At 44.5% G+C, this 20,598-nt stretch overlaps 1 protein-coding gene and 12 non-coding genes across 17 annotated transcripts in view; 1 reads left to right on the top strand and 12 right to left on the bottom strand.

Annotated features, from left to right (window-relative positions):
* syngap1b (synaptic Ras GTPase activating protein 1b) overlaps nt 1-20,598 on the top strand; it is a 111,247-nt gene that overhangs the window by 77,326 nt on the left and 13,323 nt on the right. For 4 of the 5 annotated variants that reach the window (XM_088327647.1, XM_088327646.1, XM_088327644.1 and 1 more), the window contains 2 exons: nt 14,547-14,622; nt 18,945-19,006. In XM_088327647.1, coding sequence (XP_088183773.1) covers nt 14,547-14,622; nt 18,945-19,006 — 138 coding nt within the window. Of the gene's footprint in view, nt 1-781; nt 4,701-14,546; nt 14,623-18,944; nt 19,007-20,598 lie in introns of those variants that run through there. The other variant, XM_088327645.1, reaches the window with a different exon arrangement.
* On the bottom strand, nt 6,172-6,243 carry trnap-cgg (transfer RNA proline (anticodon CGG)). Its single transcript has one exon. It is a non-coding gene; the product is annotated as a tRNA-Pro (tRNA).
* trnap-agg (transfer RNA proline (anticodon AGG)) lies at nt 6,490-6,561 on the bottom strand. Its single transcript has one exon. It is a non-coding gene; the product is annotated as a tRNA-Pro (tRNA).
* trnap-agg (transfer RNA proline (anticodon AGG)) lies at nt 7,127-7,198 on the bottom strand. Its single transcript has one exon. It is a non-coding gene; the product is annotated as a tRNA-Pro (tRNA).
* On the bottom strand, nt 7,445-7,516 carry trnap-agg (transfer RNA proline (anticodon AGG)). The gene has a single exon. It is a non-coding gene; the product is annotated as a tRNA-Pro (tRNA).
* Nucleotides 8,082-8,153, bottom strand: trnap-agg (transfer RNA proline (anticodon AGG)). The gene has a single exon. It is a non-coding gene; the product is annotated as a tRNA-Pro (tRNA).
* trnap-agg (transfer RNA proline (anticodon AGG)) lies at nt 9,036-9,107 on the bottom strand. The gene has a single exon. It is a non-coding gene; the product is annotated as a tRNA-Pro (tRNA).
* Nucleotides 9,354-9,425, bottom strand: trnap-cgg (transfer RNA proline (anticodon CGG)). The gene has a single exon. It is a non-coding gene; the product is annotated as a tRNA-Pro (tRNA).
* trnap-agg (transfer RNA proline (anticodon AGG)) lies at nt 9,672-9,743 on the bottom strand. The gene has a single exon. It is a non-coding gene; the product is annotated as a tRNA-Pro (tRNA).
* On the bottom strand, nt 10,626-10,697 carry trnap-cgg (transfer RNA proline (anticodon CGG)). The gene has a single exon. It is a non-coding gene; the product is annotated as a tRNA-Pro (tRNA).
* On the bottom strand, nt 10,944-11,015 carry trnap-agg (transfer RNA proline (anticodon AGG)). Its single transcript has one exon. It is a non-coding gene; the product is annotated as a tRNA-Pro (tRNA).
* trnap-agg (transfer RNA proline (anticodon AGG)) lies at nt 11,580-11,651 on the bottom strand. Its single transcript has one exon. It is a non-coding gene; the product is annotated as a tRNA-Pro (tRNA).
* trnap-agg (transfer RNA proline (anticodon AGG)) lies at nt 11,898-11,969 on the bottom strand. Its single transcript has one exon. It is a non-coding gene; the product is annotated as a tRNA-Pro (tRNA).

Genomic DNA, 20,598 nt, shown 5'->3' with positions numbered 1-20,598 from the left:
GAATGTCGTCATCACTAAGGAATGTTAGGATTGCGGTGACGCTCTCTCTTTGAAATGCCAGAAATATTAGAGATGTCTTTCCTTATTCCTAGCATTCCAGGGTGATGACGTCACCTCATTTCGAACATTCTGGGTATTCCGAATTGATGACATCGATACATTCCTAACATCCATGGCATTCCAAACAGATGACATCACCGCATTCCAATCTGATGACGTGACACCATTTCAATCCAGGGATATCGAAGTGACGACGCCACCTCGTCCCTACTATTCCTGATATTCCGAACATATCTGGTCATGTCACCTGGAATCCAACCCCCCACCCCGGCATATAGACATGTTACACAAACGGAGGTTGTCAGTTTGGAATGTCAAGAATGTGGTCAGGACACCACAATGGAATGTCTGAAATGTGGTGACGTCATCACTCAGGAATGTTAGGATTGTAGTGACGCTGTCTCTTTGAAATGCCAGAAATATGAGAGATTTCTCGCCCTCGCCTTCTTCCTAGCATTCCAGGGTGATGACACCATTTCAATCCAGGCATATCGAAGTGACGAGGCCACCTCGTCCCTAATATTCCTGATATTCCGAACATATCTGGCCATTTTGCCTGGAACACATCCCCCCACATGTCACCAATGGTACCCAAATTGCTCGCCAACCCTACTTTTGTTGAGGTTTTTTGGGGATCTTGGCGATTTTCCGGCTGGAATTTTTCGGATGGTGACGATTTTTGCGTCGGGGCTCCCGGTCCTGAACGGAATTTCTTCCTCAGGAAAGAAGACGAGCCCTGACGACAAACGCGTCAAGCCTTAAAACAAGATTTCCTTCATTTCCATTAAGAAATTCGGGATCGGGATCGACATCTAAGGAATATCGTATCGTGAGAATGTATTTTCAGATTAGAATAGAATTCTATTTATCATACGTGCAGAATTTACTCGGAATGTTTTCGAGGAGATATCTATTTTTCGTTTTGTGAAGGAAAAACCGCATCGTTCCGAAATCACAATTTTATCCTTTATATTATATAACGATTATAAATGATGATGTAACCAATAGAATCCTTCTTTGGGTAATATACGAGAAACAATGTCAGCTTGTTGCAAATGTTGTTTTCCTTCCCCTGTTGCAAAGTGAAATTTCCGGGTGCTTGAAATCCTTAAAAAATGCTTGAATTTAAATGTGTTTTCAACCATTGAAAAGTACTTCAAAGTATTTGCTTAAAATTGTCGGCACGTTTCACAAGTCTGCTTAAAGATGAGGCAGACACTGCCCTCCGGTGGCTCGGCTTTGCCACGGCATTCCCACGTGATTAACGACGGCTGGCATGAGTTTGTATGGCTCTGAAAGTCCCTTGAAGTGCTTGAATTTGGCCATGAAAAACATGTACGAACCCTGCTTTGAGGATAAAAGTAAACCTAAAAATGGATCGTTTTGGATTCCCGTTTGTTTTTTTTTTTCTCCTGACAGCCTCTAGTCACCCTTGATGAGACTTTTGAGCCATTCTGCACTTTGACCAGGGGGTGGGCAAACTTTTGGAGTCACGGGCCGTATCTAGTTTAAAAATTCGGCCGAGGGGAAAGAAATGGATTGATCTATTCCCAAAACCGTCTTAAATCTCAATTTATGAGGAAAAAAGATAATGTAGCCCAATCAGAACCCGGGAAGGGACACCACAAAAACACCAAAACAACCGATTTTAGTAGTACTCCGGTGGTCAGCTTTCGAACAGAGTCTTTTCCAGGTCGGAGATCAGGGTCCAAATGGGTTAGGGTCTGAATTTCGTTTTCCCATAAAAAGTAATGCTAAAGTAATTAATCCGTTCTTCCTCGGACAAAATGTAAACAATTTTTCAGTAATACATGGCTCTAACCGGCAATATCGTCCTAAATATATCAATGTATATAATACTGTCACATACATTCATTAAAAACGATAATATCTCAATACAAACACGTTTTTGTACATTTTTCCAGTAGCTCGGTCACGTACGTCTTGGCCGGCGTTTTTTTCCGAAATTAAACTTCGATCACGTTTTTGTTTAACTCTACTCTCTGTTGTACTCCAGAATGATCACGATAAATCTCTTGGTGAGCTTAGGCACTTTATTAACAGCTCTGTCAGCTCTGCGTCTACATTTTCTTAACTCCTTCGAACACTAACAATATAGATGTGGAACAATGTTTCAGGTCCGACATTTTTCATCGTGCTTTCTATTGCACTCCGGAATTCTTACAGTAAACTTCTCGCTGAGTTGAGGCACTTTTTAAACAACTCTGTCAGTTTTGTCTTGCGTGTACGTCTTCTTAACTCTTCCGCACGCCAACAATCTACATTCATGTTTCTATTATGTATCCACCGTGTTTCTTTGTTACACTCTGAATTGATTCCAACAAACTTTTCGTGTACTTTTAGGCACTTAACTAACAGCTCTCTCAGATCTCACGCCAGCCTTGCGTGTATGTCTTCTTTACTCTTCCGAACACCAACAATATAGATGTGGAACAATGTTTCAGGTCTGACATTTTTCATCGTGCTTTCTATTGCACTCCGGAATTCTTACAGTAAACTTCTCGCTGAGTTGAGGCACTTTTTAAACAACTCTGTCAGTTTTGTCTTGCGTGTACGTCTTCTTAACTCTTCCGCACGCCAACAAACTACATTCATGTTTCTATCACGTATCCTCCGTGTTTCACTGTGCTCTTTGTTGCACTCCGAATTGATTCCAACAAACTTTTTGTGTACTTTTAGGCTTTTTATTAACAGCTCTGTAGGATCTGCGTGTATGTCTTCATTACTCTTCCGCACAACAAAAATGTATGCTTTTATTAGTACCAATCCAGTTCCCTGCTTTCACTTTTCAACTGACTTTAAAAGAAACGTTTTTTTTTCACTTTTAAAAAAACCCACCGGTGAGATTCAGCTTGATGCAGACTGTTCGAAAGCTGAAATTGGATTTAGGCCGAAGCAAATTTCTCAAAAATATTTATTTATTTACTTTGAGGGAAGAGACTATCGAAAGCTATACTCATATATAATTCGTGGGCCGGATGAATCAGTCTTACCGGCTCTCTGTGGCCCGCGATCCGTAGTTTGCCCACCCCTTACTAAACCGTCCATCCAAATAGGAAGAAAATATAACAGGAATTTACCTCTCAGTTGTAAATAAGACATGGATTTGGCCAGCCATGTTATATATCTCTATTTTTGAAGTCCAATCGACAGACAAAATGTGAATTTGTGTCAAAAGAGCCCGTATTACAAAATGCTACCGGTCAACTTGTTGTGTTTTTCATACTTGAAGTTAGGGCTGCAACAAACAATCGACGAATCGGCTGATTCTGTTTTCGATGGGATTTCTCGACTTATTCACATCTTGAAGTTTTTGGGACGTATAGAAACAAATAGCGCGCAAACCGACAGAATATTCTGTCATATAAAACCATCAAAATCCATGCAAGTAAAAATACATAGTAAATGCCATACACCTGCAAATAGATGAAAGTTTTTTCTCCTAACTCATCCAAAAATCATCATATATTCGGATTCTATTTGGAGCAATTTTTTTTATCCACATTAAAAATATATTGAAAATGTAAACCCGCTTTTTAAAATGTTGTCAAAAAATGTGTTTTGGGTGTTACATCTTTGAATATGATAGACAGATCATTTCTCCCTCATGCCATGAGGCTCTTTAACGCCACCCGGGGGAGTAAAAGCCCACATGAAACCCCATCCCCACATTTGAATATTACCCTATTTTATTACAGTGTGTATTTTCCGTAGCACTATTTAAATACTCTATATCAACACGTTCTATTGGGTATTTTTGTATTCTATATCTTTTATTTTATTATTTTATTTTTCAACGCAAGGATACTGCTGGAAGTGTCAATTTCACTATGGGGATGAAGAAAGGATCTATCTATCTATCTATCTATCTAGACATATATCTATCTATCTACTATCTATCTATCTATCTATCTATCTACTATCTATCTATCTACTATCTATCTATCCATCTATCTATCTATCTTTCTAGACATCTATCTATCTAGACATCTATCTAGACATCTAGACATCCATCTAGACATCTATCTATCTAGACATCTATCTATCTAGACATCTATCCATCTATCATTCTAGACCTCTATCTATCTATCTATCTATCTATCTATCTATCTATCTATCTAGACATCTATCTATCTATCTAGACATCTATCTAGACATATATCTATCTAGACATCTATCTTTCTAGACATCTATCTATCTTTATAGACATCTATCTATCTATCTAGACATCTATCTATCTATCTAAACATCTATCTATATCGACATCTATCTATCTATCTATCTAGACATCTATCTATCTATCTAGACATCTATCGAGACATCTATCTATACATCTATCTATCTTTCTAGACCTTTATCCATCTATCTAGACATCTATCTAGACATCTATCTATCTAGACATCTATCTATCTAGACATCTATCCATCTATCTTTCTAGACATCTATCTATCTTTATAGACATCTATCTATCTATCTAGACATCTATCTATCTATCTAGACATCTATCTAGACATATATCTATCTAGACATCTATCTATCTAGACATCTATCTATCTTTCTAGACCTTTATCCATCTATCTAGACATCTATCTAGACATCTATCTTTCTAGACATCTATCTTTCTAGACATCTATCTATCTATCTATCTTGACATCTAGGCATCTATCTATCTATCTATCTATCTATCTATCTATCTATCTATCTATCTATCTATCTATCTATCTATCTATCTATCTATCTATCTATCTAGACATCTATCTAGACATCTAGGCATCTATCTATCTAACATTCCCAATATGAAAATGATAAATGACTCTGCTCCTTGTGTGGAGTTATAATTCTTCTTTTTACCTTATTTATGTTATTGACATATTTTGTGTTGTTTCTGCAGCACTTTCCGTTCCTTTAAATTTTTTCATGATGAAATAGTCAAACACTACCAAGTTAAGACGTTTTCGTTCGTAAAAATGTAAGATACGCTTTTATGAAAAAGGGTCTTGGCGCCCTCTGCCAGACTAAAGTGGTCGCAACGGAGTCGTGTGCACTCATATTTGTATCGATTTCACATACTTAGTGGGTCATAAATCACCTGAAACAGGGAAAAAATGATCTGATGAGTCAACTGACGCTTTTAGTCATCGATTTAGTCGATAAGTTGTTGCAGCCCTACTTGAAATGTTTTCGGAAGGAAGGGTGCACAAGCACTTTTGGGTGTCTACGAGCAAGCAGCATGAGCCATTTGCATGATTGTCCTGACGCCATTTTGTCCCGCCGCTCTTCGGGTTTTCCTCTTTTCGTCTTTTGGACTGAATAAAACGTCTCGGCGCTCAGATTTCAAACTCAATCTGTGGTTTGTTGTTGTCGCGTCTCCTCATTCGTCCTCGCTTCGTTGAATTTGTGCTTGCGAGCATTGCCGTCTTTCTTATGCTATACAAGGTTCGTACGGGTGCTTGAAATCCTTCAAAATGCTTCATTTTCATGTTGTGTTTTCAAAGACGGGACAATTCTTGAATTTTGGGTGAGTGCTTGAAAATGCTTCAAATTATTATATCTGTCGTGTTTCTTGGCAGTCTGACGTGACAGAAAAAGCAATAAATGAAGAGAAATTTATAGAACAGGCATGAAAATGGATCAAAATTGCTTGATGGTCTAACCATCCAGCCATACCAAAATCAAGTATCATACCCCTAGACCAAAGAGCACAATTTTGAATGATCTATGGCCTTTATTCATCCAATGGCAGACCTTAAGACAGAAGGTTGCTTAAAGATTTCATCCGCATTAACCGAAGAAGGGCTCGTTCAGGAGTTGAAGTGAGAATCATGCCACTAGACCAACAAGCCCCATTTCAACAACTTTAAGGCCCCTTGTTTGTTCCCAAACATCCATTGGGAGACCCTATGACAGGGGGTTTCCTAAAAATGAACCAAGAAAGCTTTATGACACAATCACCACACACACATCCAAATAAAGCATCAAAGCCCAAGACCAAAGAGCAAAATTTTGAGTGATCTATGGCCTTCATCCATCTGATGGCGGACCTCATGACAGAAGGTTGCTTAAATATTATTTTAACAATAACCTAATGAAGGGCTCGTCCGGGAATTGAACCCGGGACCTCTCGCACCCGAAGCGAGAATCATGCCACTAGACCAACGAGCCACATTTCAAAAAGTTTATGGCCCTTGTTTGTCCGCAAACATCCACTGGGAGACCCTATGACAGGGGGTTTCCTAAAAATGAACCAAGAAAGCTTTATGACACAATCACCACACACACATCCAAATAAAGCATCAAAGCCCAAGACCAAAGAGCAAAATTTTGAGTGATCTATGGCCTTCATCCATCTGATGGCGGACCTTATGACAGAAGATTGCTTAAAGATTTCATCAACATTGACCAAAGGAAGGGCTCGTTCAGGAGTTGAACCTGAGACCTCTCGCACCCTAAGCGAGAATCATGCCACTAGACCAACGAGCCACATTTCAAGAATTTTATGGCCCTTATCTGTCCCCAAACATCAATTGGGAGACCCTATGTCAGGGGGTTTCCTAAAAAGGAACCAAGAAAGCTTTATGACACAATCACCACACACACATCCAAATAAAGCATCAAAGCCCAAGACCAAAGAGCAAAATTTTGAGTGATCTATGGCCTTCATCCATCTGATGGCGGACCTCATGACAGAAGGTTGCTTAAATATTATTTTAACAATAACCTAATGAAGGGCTCGTTTGGGAATTGAACCCGAGACCTCTCGCACCCGAAGCGAGAATCATGCCACTAGACCAACAAGCCACATTTCAACAACTTTAAGGCCCCTTGTTTGTTCCCAAACATCCATTGGGAGACCCTATGACAGGGGGTTTCCTAAAATCGAACCAAGAAAGCTTTATGACACAATCACCACACACACATCCAAATAAAGCATCAAAGCCCAAGACCAAAGAGCAAAACTTTGAGTGATCTATGGCCTTCATCCATCTGATGGCGGACTTTATGACAGAAGATTGCTTAAAGATTTCATCAACATTGACCAAAGGAAGGGCTCGTTCAGGAGTTGAACCTGAGACCTCTCGCACCCTAAGCGAGAATCATGCCACTAGACCAACGAGCCACATTTCAAAAAGTTTATGGCCCTTGTTTGTCCGCAAACATCCACTGGGAGACCCTATGACAGGGGGTTTCCTAAAAATGAACCAAGAAAGCTTTATGACACAATCACCACACACACATCCAAATAAAGCATCAAAGCCCAAGACCAAAGAGCAAAATTTTGAGTGATCTATGGCCTTCATCCATCTGATGGCGGACCTTATGACAGAAGATTGCTTAAAGATTTCATCAACATTGACCAAAGGAAGGGCTCGTTCAGGAGTTGAACCTGAGACCTCTCGCACCCTAAGCGAGAATCATGCCACTAGACCAACGAGCCACATTTCAAGAATTTTATGGCCCTTATCTGTCCCCAAACATCAATTGGGAGACCCTATGTCAGGGGGTTTCCTAAAAAGGAACCAAGAAAGCTTTATGACACAATCACCACACACACATCCAAATAAAGCATCAAAGCCCAAGACCAAAGAGCAAAATTTTGAGTGATCTATGGCCTTCATCCATCTGATGGCGGACCTCATGACAGAAGGTTGCTTAAATATTATTTTAACAATAACCTAATGAAGAGCTCGTTTGGGAATTGAACCCGAGACCTCTCGCACCCGAAGCGAGAATCATGCCACTAGACCAACAAGCCACATTTCAACAACTTTAAGGCCCCTTGTTTGTTCCCAAACATCCATTGGGAGACCCTATGACAGGGGGTTTCCTAAAATCGAACCAAGAAAGCTTTATGACACAATCACCACACACACATCCAAATAAAGCATCAAAGCCCAAGACCAAAGAGCAAAACTTTGAGTGATCTATGGCCTTCATCCATCTGATGGCGGACTTTATGACAGAAGATTGCTTAAAGATTTCATCAACATTGACCAAAGGATGGGCTCGTTCAGGAGTTGAACCTGAGACCTCTCGCACCCTAAGCGAGAATCATGCCACTAGACCAACAAGCCACATTTCAACAACTTTAAGGCCCCTTGTTTGTTCCCAAACATCCATTGGGAGACCCTATGACAGGGGGTTTCCTAAAAATGAACCAAGAAAGCTTTATGACACAATCACCACACACACATCCAAATAAAGCATCAAAGCCCAAGACCAAAGAGCAAAATTTTGAATGATCTATGGCCTTCTTCCGTCTGATGGCAGACCTTATGACAGAAAATTGCTTAAAGATTTCACCAACACTGACCGAAGGAGGGCTTGTTCAGGAGTTGAACCCGGGACCTCTCGCACCTGAAGCGAGAATCATGCCACTAGACCAACGAGCCATATTTCAACAAGTTTATGGCCCTTGCTTGTCACCAAACATCCATTGGGAGACCCTATGACAGGGGGTTTCCTAAAAATGAACCAAGAAAGCTTTATGACACAATCACCACACACACATCCAAATAAAGCATCAAAGCCCAAGACCAAAGAGCAAAATTTTGAGTGATCTATGGCCTTCATCCATCTGATGGCGGACCTCATGACAGAAGGTTGCTTAAATATTATTTTAACAATAACCTAATGAAGGGCTCGTCCGGGAATTGAACCCGAGACCTCTCGCACCCGAAGCGAGAATCATACTTCTAGACCAACAAGCCACATTTTAAGAAGTTTATGGCCCTTGTTTGTCCGTAAACATCCACTGGGAGACCCTATGACAGGGAGTTTCCTAAAAATGAAACAAGAAAGCTTTATGACACAATCACCACACACACATCCAAATAAAGCATCAAAGCTCAAGACCAAAGAGCAAAATTTTGAGTGATCTATGGCCTTCATCCATCTGATGGCGGACCTTATGACAGAAGATTGCTTAAAGATTTCATCAACATTGACCAAAGGAAGGGCTCGTTCAGGAGTTGAACCTGAGACCTCTCGCACCCTAAGCGAGAATCATGCCACTAGACCAACGAGCCACATTTCAAAAAGTTTATGGCCCTTGTTTGTCCGCAAACATCCACTGGGAGACCCTATGACAGGGGGTTTCCTAAAAATGAACCAAGAAAGCTTTATGACACAATCACCACACACACATCCAAATAAAGCATCAAAGCCCAAGACCAAAGAGCAAAATTTTGAGTGATCTATGGCCTTCATCCATCTGATGGCGGACCTCATGACAGAAGGTTGCTTAAATATTATTTTAACAACAACCTAATGAAGGGCTCGTCCGGGAATTGAACCCGGGACCTCTCGCACCCGAAGCGAGAATCATACTTCTAGACCAACAAGCCACATTTTAAGAAGTTTATGGCCCTTATTTGTCCGCAAACATCCACTGGGAGACCCTATGACAGGGGGTTTCCTAAAAATGAACCAAGAAAGCTTTATGACACAATCACCACACACACATCCAAATAAAGCATCAAAGCCCAAGACCAAAGAGCAAAATTTTGAGTGATCTATGGCCTTCATCCATCTGATGGCGGACCTCATGACAGAAGGTTGCTTAAAGATTTCATCAACATTGACCAAAGGAAGGGCTCGTTCAGGAGTTGAACCTGAGACCTCTCGCACCCTAAGCGAGAATCATGCCACTAGACCAACGAGCCACATTTCAAAAAGTTTATGGCCCTTGTTTGTCCGCAAACATCCACTGGGAGACCCTATGACAGGGGGTTTCCTAAAAATGAACCAAGAAAGCTTTATGACACAATCACCACACACACATCCAAATAAAGCATCAAAGCCCAAGACCAAAGAGCAAAATTTCAAATGATCTATGGCCTTCATCAGTCTGATTGCGGACCTCATGACAGAAGGTTGCTTAAATATTATTTTAACAATAACCTAATCAAGGGCTCGTCCGGGAATTGAACCCGGGACCTCTTGCACCCGAAGCGAGAATCATACTTGTAGACCAACGAGCCACTTTTTAAGAAGTTTATGGCCCTTGTTTGTCCGGAAACATCCACTGGGAGACCCTATGACAGGGGGTTTCCTAAAAATGAAACAAGAAAGCTTTATGACACAATCACCACACACACATCCAAATAAAGCATCAAAGCCCAAGACCAAAGAGCAAAATTTTGAGTGATCTATGGCCTTCATCCATCTGATGGCGGACCTTATGACAGAAGATTGCTTAAAGATTTCATCAACATTGACCAAAGGAAGGGCTCGTTCAGGAGTTGAACCTGAGACCTCTCGCACCCTATACGAGAATCATGCCACTAGACCAACGAGCCACATTTCAAAAATTTTATGGCCCTTATTTGTCCCCAAACATCAATTGGGAGACCCTATGACAGGGGGTTTCCTAAAAATGAACCAAGAAAGCTTTATGACACAATCACCACACACACATCCAAATAAAGCATCAAAGCCCAAGACCAAAGAGCAAAATTTTGAGTGATCTATGGCCTTCATCCATCTGATGGCGGACCTCATGACAGAAGGTTGCTTAAATATTATTTTAACAATAACCTAATGAAGGGCTCGTCCGGGAATTGAACCCGGGACCTCTCGCACCCGAAGCGAGAATCATACTTCTAGACCAACGAGCCACATTTTAAGAAGTTTATGGCCCTTATTTGTCCGCAAACATCCACTGGGAGACCCTATGACAGGGGGTTTCCTAAAAATGAAACAAGAAAGCTTTATGACACAATCACCACACACACATCCAAATAAAGCATCAAAGCCCAAGACCAAAGAGCAAAATTTTGAGTGATCTATGGCCTTCATCCATCTGATGGCGGACCTCATGACAGAAGATTGCTTAAAGATTTCATCAACATTGACCAAAGGAAGGGCTCGTTCAGGAGTTGAACCTGAGACCTCTCGCACCCTAAGCGAGAATCATGCCACTAGACCAACGAGCCACATTTCAAAAAGTTTATGGCCCTTGTTTGTCCGCAAACATCCACTGGGAGACCCTATGACAGGGGGTTTCCTAAAAATGAACCAAGAAAGCTTTATGACACAATCACCACACACACATCCAAATAAAGCATCAAAGCCCAAGACCAAAGAGCAAAATTTTGAGTGATCTATGGCCTTCATCCATCTGATGGCGGACCTCATGACAGAAGGTTGCTTAAATATTATTTTAACAAAAACCTAATCAAGGGCTCGTCCGGGAATTGAACCCGGGACCTCTTGCACCCGAAGCGAGAATCATACTTGTAGACCAACGAGCCACTTTTTAAGAAGTTTATGGCCCTTGTTTGTCCGGAAACATCCACTGGGAGACCCTATGACAGGGGGTTTCCTAAAAATGAAACAAGAAAGCTTTATGACACAATCACCACACACACATCCAAATAAAGCATCAAAGCCCAAGACCAAAGAGCAAAATTTTGAGTGATCTATGGCCTTCATCCATCTGATGGCGGACCTTATGACAGAAGATTGCTTAAAGATTTCATCAACATTGACCAAAGGAAGGGCTCGTTCAGGAGTTGAACCTGAGACCTCTCGCACCCTAAGCGAGAATCATGCCACTAGACCAACGAGCCACATTTCAAAAACTTTATGGCCCTTGTTTGTCCGCAAACATCCACTGGGAGACCCTATGACAGGGGGTTTCCTAAAAATGAACCAAGAAAGCTTTATGACACAATCACCACACACACATCCAAATAAAGCATCAAAGCCCAAGACCAAAGAGCAAAATTTTGAGTGATCTATGGCCTTCATCCATCTGATGGCGGACCTTATGACAGAAGATTGCTTAAAGATTTCATCAACATTGACCAAAGGAAGGGCTCGTTCAGGAGTTGAACCTGAGACCTCTCGCACCCTAAGCGAGAATCATGCCACTAGACCAACGAGCCACATTTCAAAAACTTTATGGCCCTTGTTTGTCCGCAAACATCCACTGGGAGACCCTATGACAGGGGGTTTCCTAAAAATGAACCAAGAAAGCTTTATGACACAATCACCACACACACATCCAAATAAAGCATCAAAGCCCAAGACCAAAGAGCAAAATTTTGAGTGATCTATGGCCTTCATCCATCTGATGGCGGACCTTATGACAGAAGATTGCTTAAAGATTTCATCAACATTGACCAAAGGAAGGGCTCGTTCAGGAGTTGAACCTGAGACCTCTCGCACCCTAAGCGAGAATCATGCCACTAGACCAACCAGCCACATTTCAACAACTTTAAGGCCCCTTGTTTGTTCCCAAACATCCATTGGGAGACCCTATGACAGGGGGTTTCCTAAAAATGAACCAAGAAAGCTTTATGACACAATCACCACACACACATCCAAATAAAGCATCAAAGCCCAAGACCAAAGAGCAAAATTTTGAATGATCAATGGCCTTCATCCGTCTGATGGCGGATTCCATGACAAAAGGTTGCTTAAAGACTATTTAACCTAATCAAACGCTCGTTTGGGAATTGAACACGGGACCTCTCGCATCCAGAGCGAAAACCCTACTTCTAGACCAACGAGCCAACATACTTTAACATACTTACAAATGACGCACCCCACTGTTAAAGAATCTCCTTTGCAAATTTGGCTCTTTGATGCAAATCGAGGCAAATGTCCGCCAATTGGACACATTTCTGATCGACGGTTTCTGTTTAAGAGAGGTGGAATTGAACCCAAGTCAACCGTCGTGTTGCACAGGGGTCTCAAACTTTCAGGCCATTTGTGACCCCAGGGATGGTGGTTTAAGGCCCTTACCCTCATACGACATTTTGAAGTAAGGGAAGCCCATTTTTGCTCTTTGATTTATTCTCACATTCATCGTTTTCTTTCCATCTCATTTTTTGTTGAAAATGTTCTCGGTGACTTCTTTCCTGATGAATTATCGATATTTGAAAACGATTTTATCAGCGATTTCCTTTTGGACCCTAGCTATGGCGGCCCCCGAGAAAAGTGAGTTCGAGAAGCCTTTCCCCGGAAATTCGAACCCGGATGAGAAAGCGTCGGCTTCTCCTCCCGACCACTTGAAATTCAAATCCTTCCCCAGACTCGGGATTATCTTCGGTCCTGGGAAAATCGCGGAATTTGCCCGGGCAGGGAAACAAAGTGCGCCCGTCAGCTTTGCAGAAGATTAAGATGAAGGTTTTTTTTTTTAAAACCCCGCCCCGGCAAAAATTCCCAGGGGACGAAGTCGATCCGGCATCCGATCCAACGCTCCTGTTCAATTCCTCTGTGCCCGTCCGTCGTTTTGATTTCTTTGATTTGATTTGAGGGGGCATCTGCAAAATCCCCTTCAAATGCAGGGGGGGGGGCGGCTACAGCGCTCCCGACGTCTGCGCCACGTTCCCGGAAAAAACGGAAGAAAATGATCAATCCACATCACTCGGGTGCTCATTTTACACTCTTATCTGTGTCCTACAAAGTTTTTGTATAGTTGACTCTCTTTTCTCCACAATATTTGATGTATGAACTATTCAAACCCGTTTACCGACTCTGTTTTCCACAATATACCCCCGTTACCTTTTTAGAATCTTTCACCAACTTGGGATCGCCAGTAGACCAGCGGAACATAGGGGGAAATCCTCATTTCACCCCACTAAACAAACCACTGTATACGTCCCAAATCTAGTGGAAGCTAGAGCTCTTGTTGGTGATTGGAATGAGTGGAGAGGTTTTATGAAAGGATAGTGGGGTGTGTGGAGGTGTTCTAAGGGCACCTGTATGATGCGGCAGGGGTAAACCCGTGAAAGCTGTCAGGCCCTGCTGTTGAACAGAAGAGTTCGTTGCGTCACCCTGACCCGAGTGACATGGCTGCTTTTTGTTTGGGCATTTGGGTTGGCCATGGTCCCCCAAAATTTTTGTCCGGGTTTTTTGCTATTTTTTTTCCCTTGGATTTTCTTTGTTATTGTTTGTGTTTGTCTTGCTGTCGGTCACCTCTCTTGAGGGATATAACCAAGGTAGATAGATGTCTAGATGTTTAGATGTCTAGATAGATGTCTAGATAGATGTCTAGATGTCTAGATGTCTAGATAGATAGATAGATAGATAGATAGATAGATAGATAGATAGATAGATGATAGATAGATAGATAGATAGATAGATAGATAGATAGATAGATAGATAGATAGATAGATAGATAGATAGATAGATAGATAGATAGATAGATAGATAGATAGCTAGATAGATAGATAGATAGATAGATAGATAGATAGATAGATAGATAGATAGAAAGATAGATGGAAAAATATATGTCCCGCTAAGTTTGTGACTGTGTTCCTCCACCTTAGCGTCAGGTTTCGATTCAGAATTAAAAGTGGGAATGGACAAGGTACAGCGAAGGCCACAAGAGCGTCGCGATGGCGTGGCCTCGATTCAGCCGAAAAAACGAAAGCGGGCGTCCGGCGTAAATGTTTTGTGTCATAATCCTGCCTTGTGTTATTCCAACCCTCTTTCCCAACCCCCCCACGACCAAGACTCATGGCGGTGGAGGATGAGATTCGAGGAGGACACGTCATTGAGCCAAAAAGTACCCGGATATTTCCCGATCAGGTCTGTCCGCCTTCGCGCTACCGCCTGGTCCGCCTGGTTTTCGCTTTCCCTCTCCTCTCCCGTCTTGTGTTGTTCTCAAAACCGGCCGCTCTTGTTCAGTTTGCGTGTTTTCCGGTTTTGCCATGTGAAGACCCGTGCCGGTTCCGCCGGTGGTTTCTGTTTTGCGCTTCTGCCCGGCGAGCATGACTTTATCTGACTCGGTGTTTGCGCTTGGCTGACAAAAATACCCTACGACTTCATGGCCGTCTTACCAATCGTTCGCATTCCTCCCCGACTTCAATTGGGCCGTTTGGAATGCGCGTTTGCCGTCCGATTTTGGGTTTTTCAGGTCGACGCCGCTTGCGAATCGGAACTGCGATCGACAACGCTCGACGGGTGAATGAAACCGCCTGATTTGTTGACGATGGAGGCTATTACAGTCACAGACCAGGAACGGAGACGGGACCCGATTGCCTTCGTTTTACTCAGTTTTATTTAGAAGGGTAAAAGGACTTGCATCCACGATCCGATGATCGTCTGTCACGGGTAGCAGATAGCAGGAACGGGGAAGTGGCACTTCTGTGTCGAGCGAAGGTAGTTGTTGGCAGCGAGAACAAACAGGTCGATGGCCGGGGCGGAGGAACTCAAACACAAACGGGTCCAGAAAAGAGGTCGGCAACAGGTATCAGAGAGAAAATAGGGCAGGAATCACAAAAGCTTGCTTAAAGGGTAGCGTAGGTTAGCAGACGATCCGACATATGATGACAGGACGGCTGGGGTTTGAAAAATAGGAAGCAGCCAATCAGCGTCCACGGCTGTTGGCTCCAACGAAGCAGACTCAAGTGGCCCACATCAGTAATCATGACAATTACTGTTATCCCGAGACCTGGAAGATGCCAATTCAATATGTGAAGGCGATAAAATGGTCTTTATCAGACAACTAGAGCTGCAAAATCAGTTTCAGGTTTAAAGGCTCAGGCCAGATAGTCATCCTATTTGAAATTGACTCCAGTTCAGTTCCTGAGCCATCTCCAGTGTGAAAGGCTTCTCACATACTACAATGTAAATGTTGTTGGGAATGAAATATCAAAATGTCCCGTTTACCAAATTGTTCGAATGAGTTATCTGACTCCATGAACCAAACACAACCTACATAAGTGTACCATATTCTCCCCGCATAATGTTCTGCCGACTCCTCCCGTGGGCGCGCCAAGGAAGAGCCCTGGGCGTCACCATCTCGGAGAAGAGCATCGCGATGTCTGGAATACTCAAAACAACACCGAGCGTTCCTACGTCATCAGGGCCTTTCTGCGTCACCTGCGTCTCGATGTGCTGATTATCTTATCATCTGTACGTCCTGTTTCTCGCCGTTCCTGTAAACAGCATTTTCCACCAGGGTGCCCTGACCTCGCACCACAGCCCAGTCAGTGAATATCTTCTGCATTAAATGTAATTTGTATTCAATCGTATAAAATCCTTTATAGTCCAATGTAAAGAAAGTAAAGATTCAAATTCAAATAAATTTGAAATGGGATCCGGCACAAAGGGAACCGGAGCCTGAACTGTCACGGGGATTACCAGAACAGAGCAGGAGACCCCAGAGCGTTCGTACAATACTTTTATTTGGGGAAGCACAAGGGTTAGCGGGAAACTTCGGACGACGTAGCCAATCGTAGCGTGGGACGGAAGCAGGTTGAGTTTACCGGGACTGAAGAGATGATCGTAGCTTGGGACGGAGCAGGTCGGGCCGGAGGCAGGCAGAGAGAATCAGGTAAACAAGGCACAGGTAATCGGGAGCGTCATACGGGGTACAGATGTGAATCCTCCGACAAGGAGTTCTCCGCGTAACGCGTTTAAAAAGGGGAGCATTGACCAATCAGGAAGCACATTCCAGCGCGCCACATGATTACCCCAGGTGACTCCACTTGGGTAATCATGACAGAACCCCCCCCTCAAGGAACGGCTCCAGAAGTTCCCCAGGAAAAAAAATAAAAATAAATTTAACCCAAGACACGTCACAGGGAAACACAGGCAGATCAGGACAGGCAGAATCAGACAGGACAGGCAGAATCAGAAGAGTCCAGACTCAGGGGGGTCGGATTCAGAAGAGTCCAGACTCAGGGGGGTCAGATTCAGAAGAGTCCAGACTCAGGGGGGTCAGATTCAGAAGAGTCCAGACTCAGGGGGGTCAGATTCAGAAGAGTCCAGACTCAGGGGGGTCAGATTCAGAAGAGTCCAGACTCAGGGGGGTCAGATTCAGAAGAGTCCAGACTCAGGGGGGTCAGATTCAGAAGAGTCGGACTCCGGGGAGCGGAAAGGGAACAGACAAGACAGGAGAGGCAGACGGGACAAAATCAGTACAGGCAGACTCAGGGCAGGCATGGGAGTCGAACAGGCAGGCATGGGAGTCGAACAGGCAGGCATGGGAGTCGAACAGGCAGGCTTGGGAGTCGAACAGGCAGGCTTGGGAGTCGAACAGGCAGGCTTGGGAGTCGAACAGGCAGGCTTGGGAGTCGAACAGGCAGGCTTGGGAGTCGAACAGGCAGGCTTGGGAGTCGAACAGGCAGGCTTGGGAGTCGAACAGGCAGGCTTGGGAGTCGAACAGGCAGGCTTGGGAGTCGAACAGGCAGGCTTGGGAGTCGAACAGGAAGGCATGGGAGTCGAGCAGGCAGGCATGGGAGTCGTTCGCAGTCATACGGCCGGAGGTGCCTTAGCCAATTTCGCCATGTCGGAAATGACTTGCCGAACTGCACAACAGGAATCGCGCTGCTGATTCAGACTTTTATAGCGGTCAGGGGGCAGATGTACGAACGCGGGGTCCATTCTGGTCGGAGGATTCTGTCACGGGGATTACCAGAACAGAGCAGGAGACCCCAGAGCGTTCGTACAATACTTTTATTTGGGGAAGCACAAGGGTTAGCGGGAAACTTCGGACGACGTAGCCAATCGTAGCGTGGGACGGAAGCAGGTTGAGTTTACCGGGACTGAAGAGATGATCGTAGCTTGGGACGGAGCAGGTCGGGCCGGAGGCAGGCAGAGAGAATCAGGTAAACAAGGCACAGGTAATCGGGAGCGTCATACGGGGTACAGATGTGAATCCTCCGACAAGGAGTTCTCCGCGTAACGCGTTTAAAAAGGGGAGCATTGACCAATCAGGAAGCACATTCCAGCGCGCCACATGATTACCCCAGGTGACTCCACTTGGGTAATCATGACACTGAACCACTTTGAATTGAGGCCTCTCGGTTAAAAGTTTGCAAGCAGGTAACAGTCAACATGGACCAGGGTTCATTTCGTCTTCCAATTAGGGTAGATTTAAATTATTTTGAAAAGGGATCCGGCTTAAGGTAACCTGAACTACCTTGAATTAAGGGTCCTCCTTGTGGACGCAAGGACGCAAGGAGGCACTGGTCAACCTGAATAGGGTTGTGTTAGTATGTCACTTAAGGTAGGTCAGCTCAAAGTGAACTGAACCAGTTCGAGTTGAGGCTCTTCGATGGAAAGAAGGACATGAGAAGGTATTGCTCAGCCTGGACAGGGTTGCGTTCGTCTTTCAACCAGGTTAGATTCTGATCACTTTGAAATGGGATCCAGCTCAAAGTGAACTGAGGCCTGAAACAGTTTTAGTTGAGCCTCCACAGTTGACTTAAGGAGTTAAGGAGGTAATTCAGATGAACTGGAGATCCAGCTCATAGTGAACTGAACCAGTTTGAGTTGAGGCTCTTCGATGGAAGGAAGGACGTGAGAAGGTACTGCTCAGCATGGACAGAGTTGCGTTCGTCTTTCAACCAGGTTAGATTCCGATCACTTTGAAATGGGATCCAGCTCAAAGTCAACTGAGGCCTAAAACCGTTTTAGTTGAGCCTCCACAGTTGACTTAAGGAGGTAATTAAGATGACCTGGGGATCCAGCTCAAAATTAACTGAACAAGTTGGAAGGGGGCTGCTCGGGGACAGAAGGACGCAAGGAGGTACCCGGTCAACCTGGACAAGGTTGCGTTGGTTTTTAATTCAGGGTTGTTCCAGATCACATTGGTATGAGATCTGGCTCAAAGGGAAGGGCAGACCGGACCGGTTTGAGGCTTTTTGTGGACGCCAGGAGGCACTGGTCAACCTCGCCACGGTTGCGTCGGTCTTGAATACCGTCGGTCAACGGCGTCCGTGTCAGGCATCCTTTGGCTGTGCTTTTTGGCTGCGGTTTAAGGTGAGCAAGGCATGTTTAGCTCCCGCATGTGGACCCGGCGGTGCTGCATGTGGTGTCATCTTTGTGTCTCCTTGCTTCCGACGTCGTCCTACTCCTCGGTTTTGATCCTCTTGTTGACGAAATACGGTGATCTCTCTTAGGGGAGGCGGCAGTCCATCCTAGTGCAACCTCGTCTCGCCCCCGTCCCACCCCGGGTGTCAAGGTAACGGTCGATAAACTCTAGCCTACCCTTCCTCTCTTTCCCTTTCTGGCTGTCTCCATCTTTCCCGGGCCATGCTCCGTGTGTGTCACTCCGTCACATATCAACGTCCTGATTTCACATCTGCGTGCCTTGTAAATCAAAACTTTTAACTTGACTTCTAAAGGGGCCACCGGTGTTACGCTCTAAATACTTTGAAATTTCTCAACTTTAACGCGGAAAGTAGCGGGGGAGTTATCGGTTGATGTTCCATCTGAAAATCAACTTCTTGTCGTTGAAGTTCAGATGAAAGGTTCTCATGTTCCCGTCTGCCAAAAAAAGCCCGTCGTAGGGGACGACAGTCCTACGTCAAAGATCCAAACCGCGCTAACCTCCGTTGCCGATTTTGTGAACCGAATGGTCACCTAGCAAAATCGCACCAGGCAGACGGGGGGAAATATCTTTACCCGACCTCCAGGCAAAAGGCTGACAGAAAGGAAATCTCGGGCACCCACCCCCAGGTAAAAAGCAACAGGGGTGTCACAGACCGGGAGCGGAGACAGGGCCCAATAGCGTTCGTTTTACACAGTTTTATTGAAAAAGAGAGCAGCGCTCGCATCCACGATCCGACGATCGTCGGTCACGGGTAGCTGATGGCAGGAACGCGGAAGTGGTACTTCCGTGTCGAGCGAGGGGAGTCGTTGACAGCGAGAAAACAGGTCGATGGCCAGGACGGAGGAGCAAAAGCAGAAACGGGTCCAGAAAAAGGTCAGCAACAGGTATCAGGCAGGAAACAGGTCGATGGCCGGGACGGAGGAGCAAAAGCAGAAACGTGTCCAGAAAATGGTCGGCAACAGGTATCAGACAGGAAAACAGGGCAGGAGAATGGCGGAGAGTACAAAAGCTTTCCTAGCTGAGAGCATAGTTTCGCAGACGGTCTGATGGGTTCCTTTCGGAAGACGGGAGTTTAAAAAGAGTCCGACAGACTGACCCTCAGTATCCGACCCTCAGGCGATCGCGTCCCGCCCCTCTGTTTCTTTTCCCGACCTCATTCGACGTCTGTCCAAGCATGTGTGCGTTTGCTGGTCATGTGATCTTCTTGTCTTGTGTCTTTTGTACTTTTAGTCGTATAAAAACAATTTTGTGCTAATAAACAAAGAGCGGCGCCCCGCCCCTGCCCCGCCCCCCCCTGCACAGTGTGAAGCTCGCTCACCAGGGTAAGTTTGTTTTCGTTTACCGGGAAGGATTTTGGTAACCGTTCCGAGCTAAGGAGCTAGCTAGCTAGCTTGCCGCCGCCTAGCGTGGTGTCTGTGTGTCCCGCCGCTTGGCCTTTAAAACACGCGTGTGCGTCTGGTCCTGACACACGTTTGTGTTTTCAAAGCGCTATTCAGATTTTGTTTGGTTCTGATTGAGAAGAGAAACTTTGGGGCTTTTTCGCTCGGATGATTTATCGTGATGCTCGTCCTTTCTTTCTGCTGTACGTCATCCATCTGACCCCGCCCCCTTGCCTTTCGTGCCCCGCCCCCCGTCTTCCCCCGCCTCCATTGCACGCTATCAGAAACGATCCTGAAGCCGCCTTCGAGTACTTCTCCGTCTTCCTCTAAAAGAGAAAAGAC

This window comes from Urocampus carinirostris, chromosome 2 (assembly GCF_059441175.1).
Source record: "Urocampus carinirostris isolate Australia breed hairy pipefish chromosome 2, RoL_Ucar_1.0, whole genome shotgun sequence".
Taxonomy (NCBI): Eukaryota; Metazoa; Chordata; class Actinopteri; order Syngnathiformes; family Syngnathidae; genus Urocampus; species Urocampus carinirostris.
This window is presented reverse-complemented; position numbering and strand designations above follow the sequence as displayed.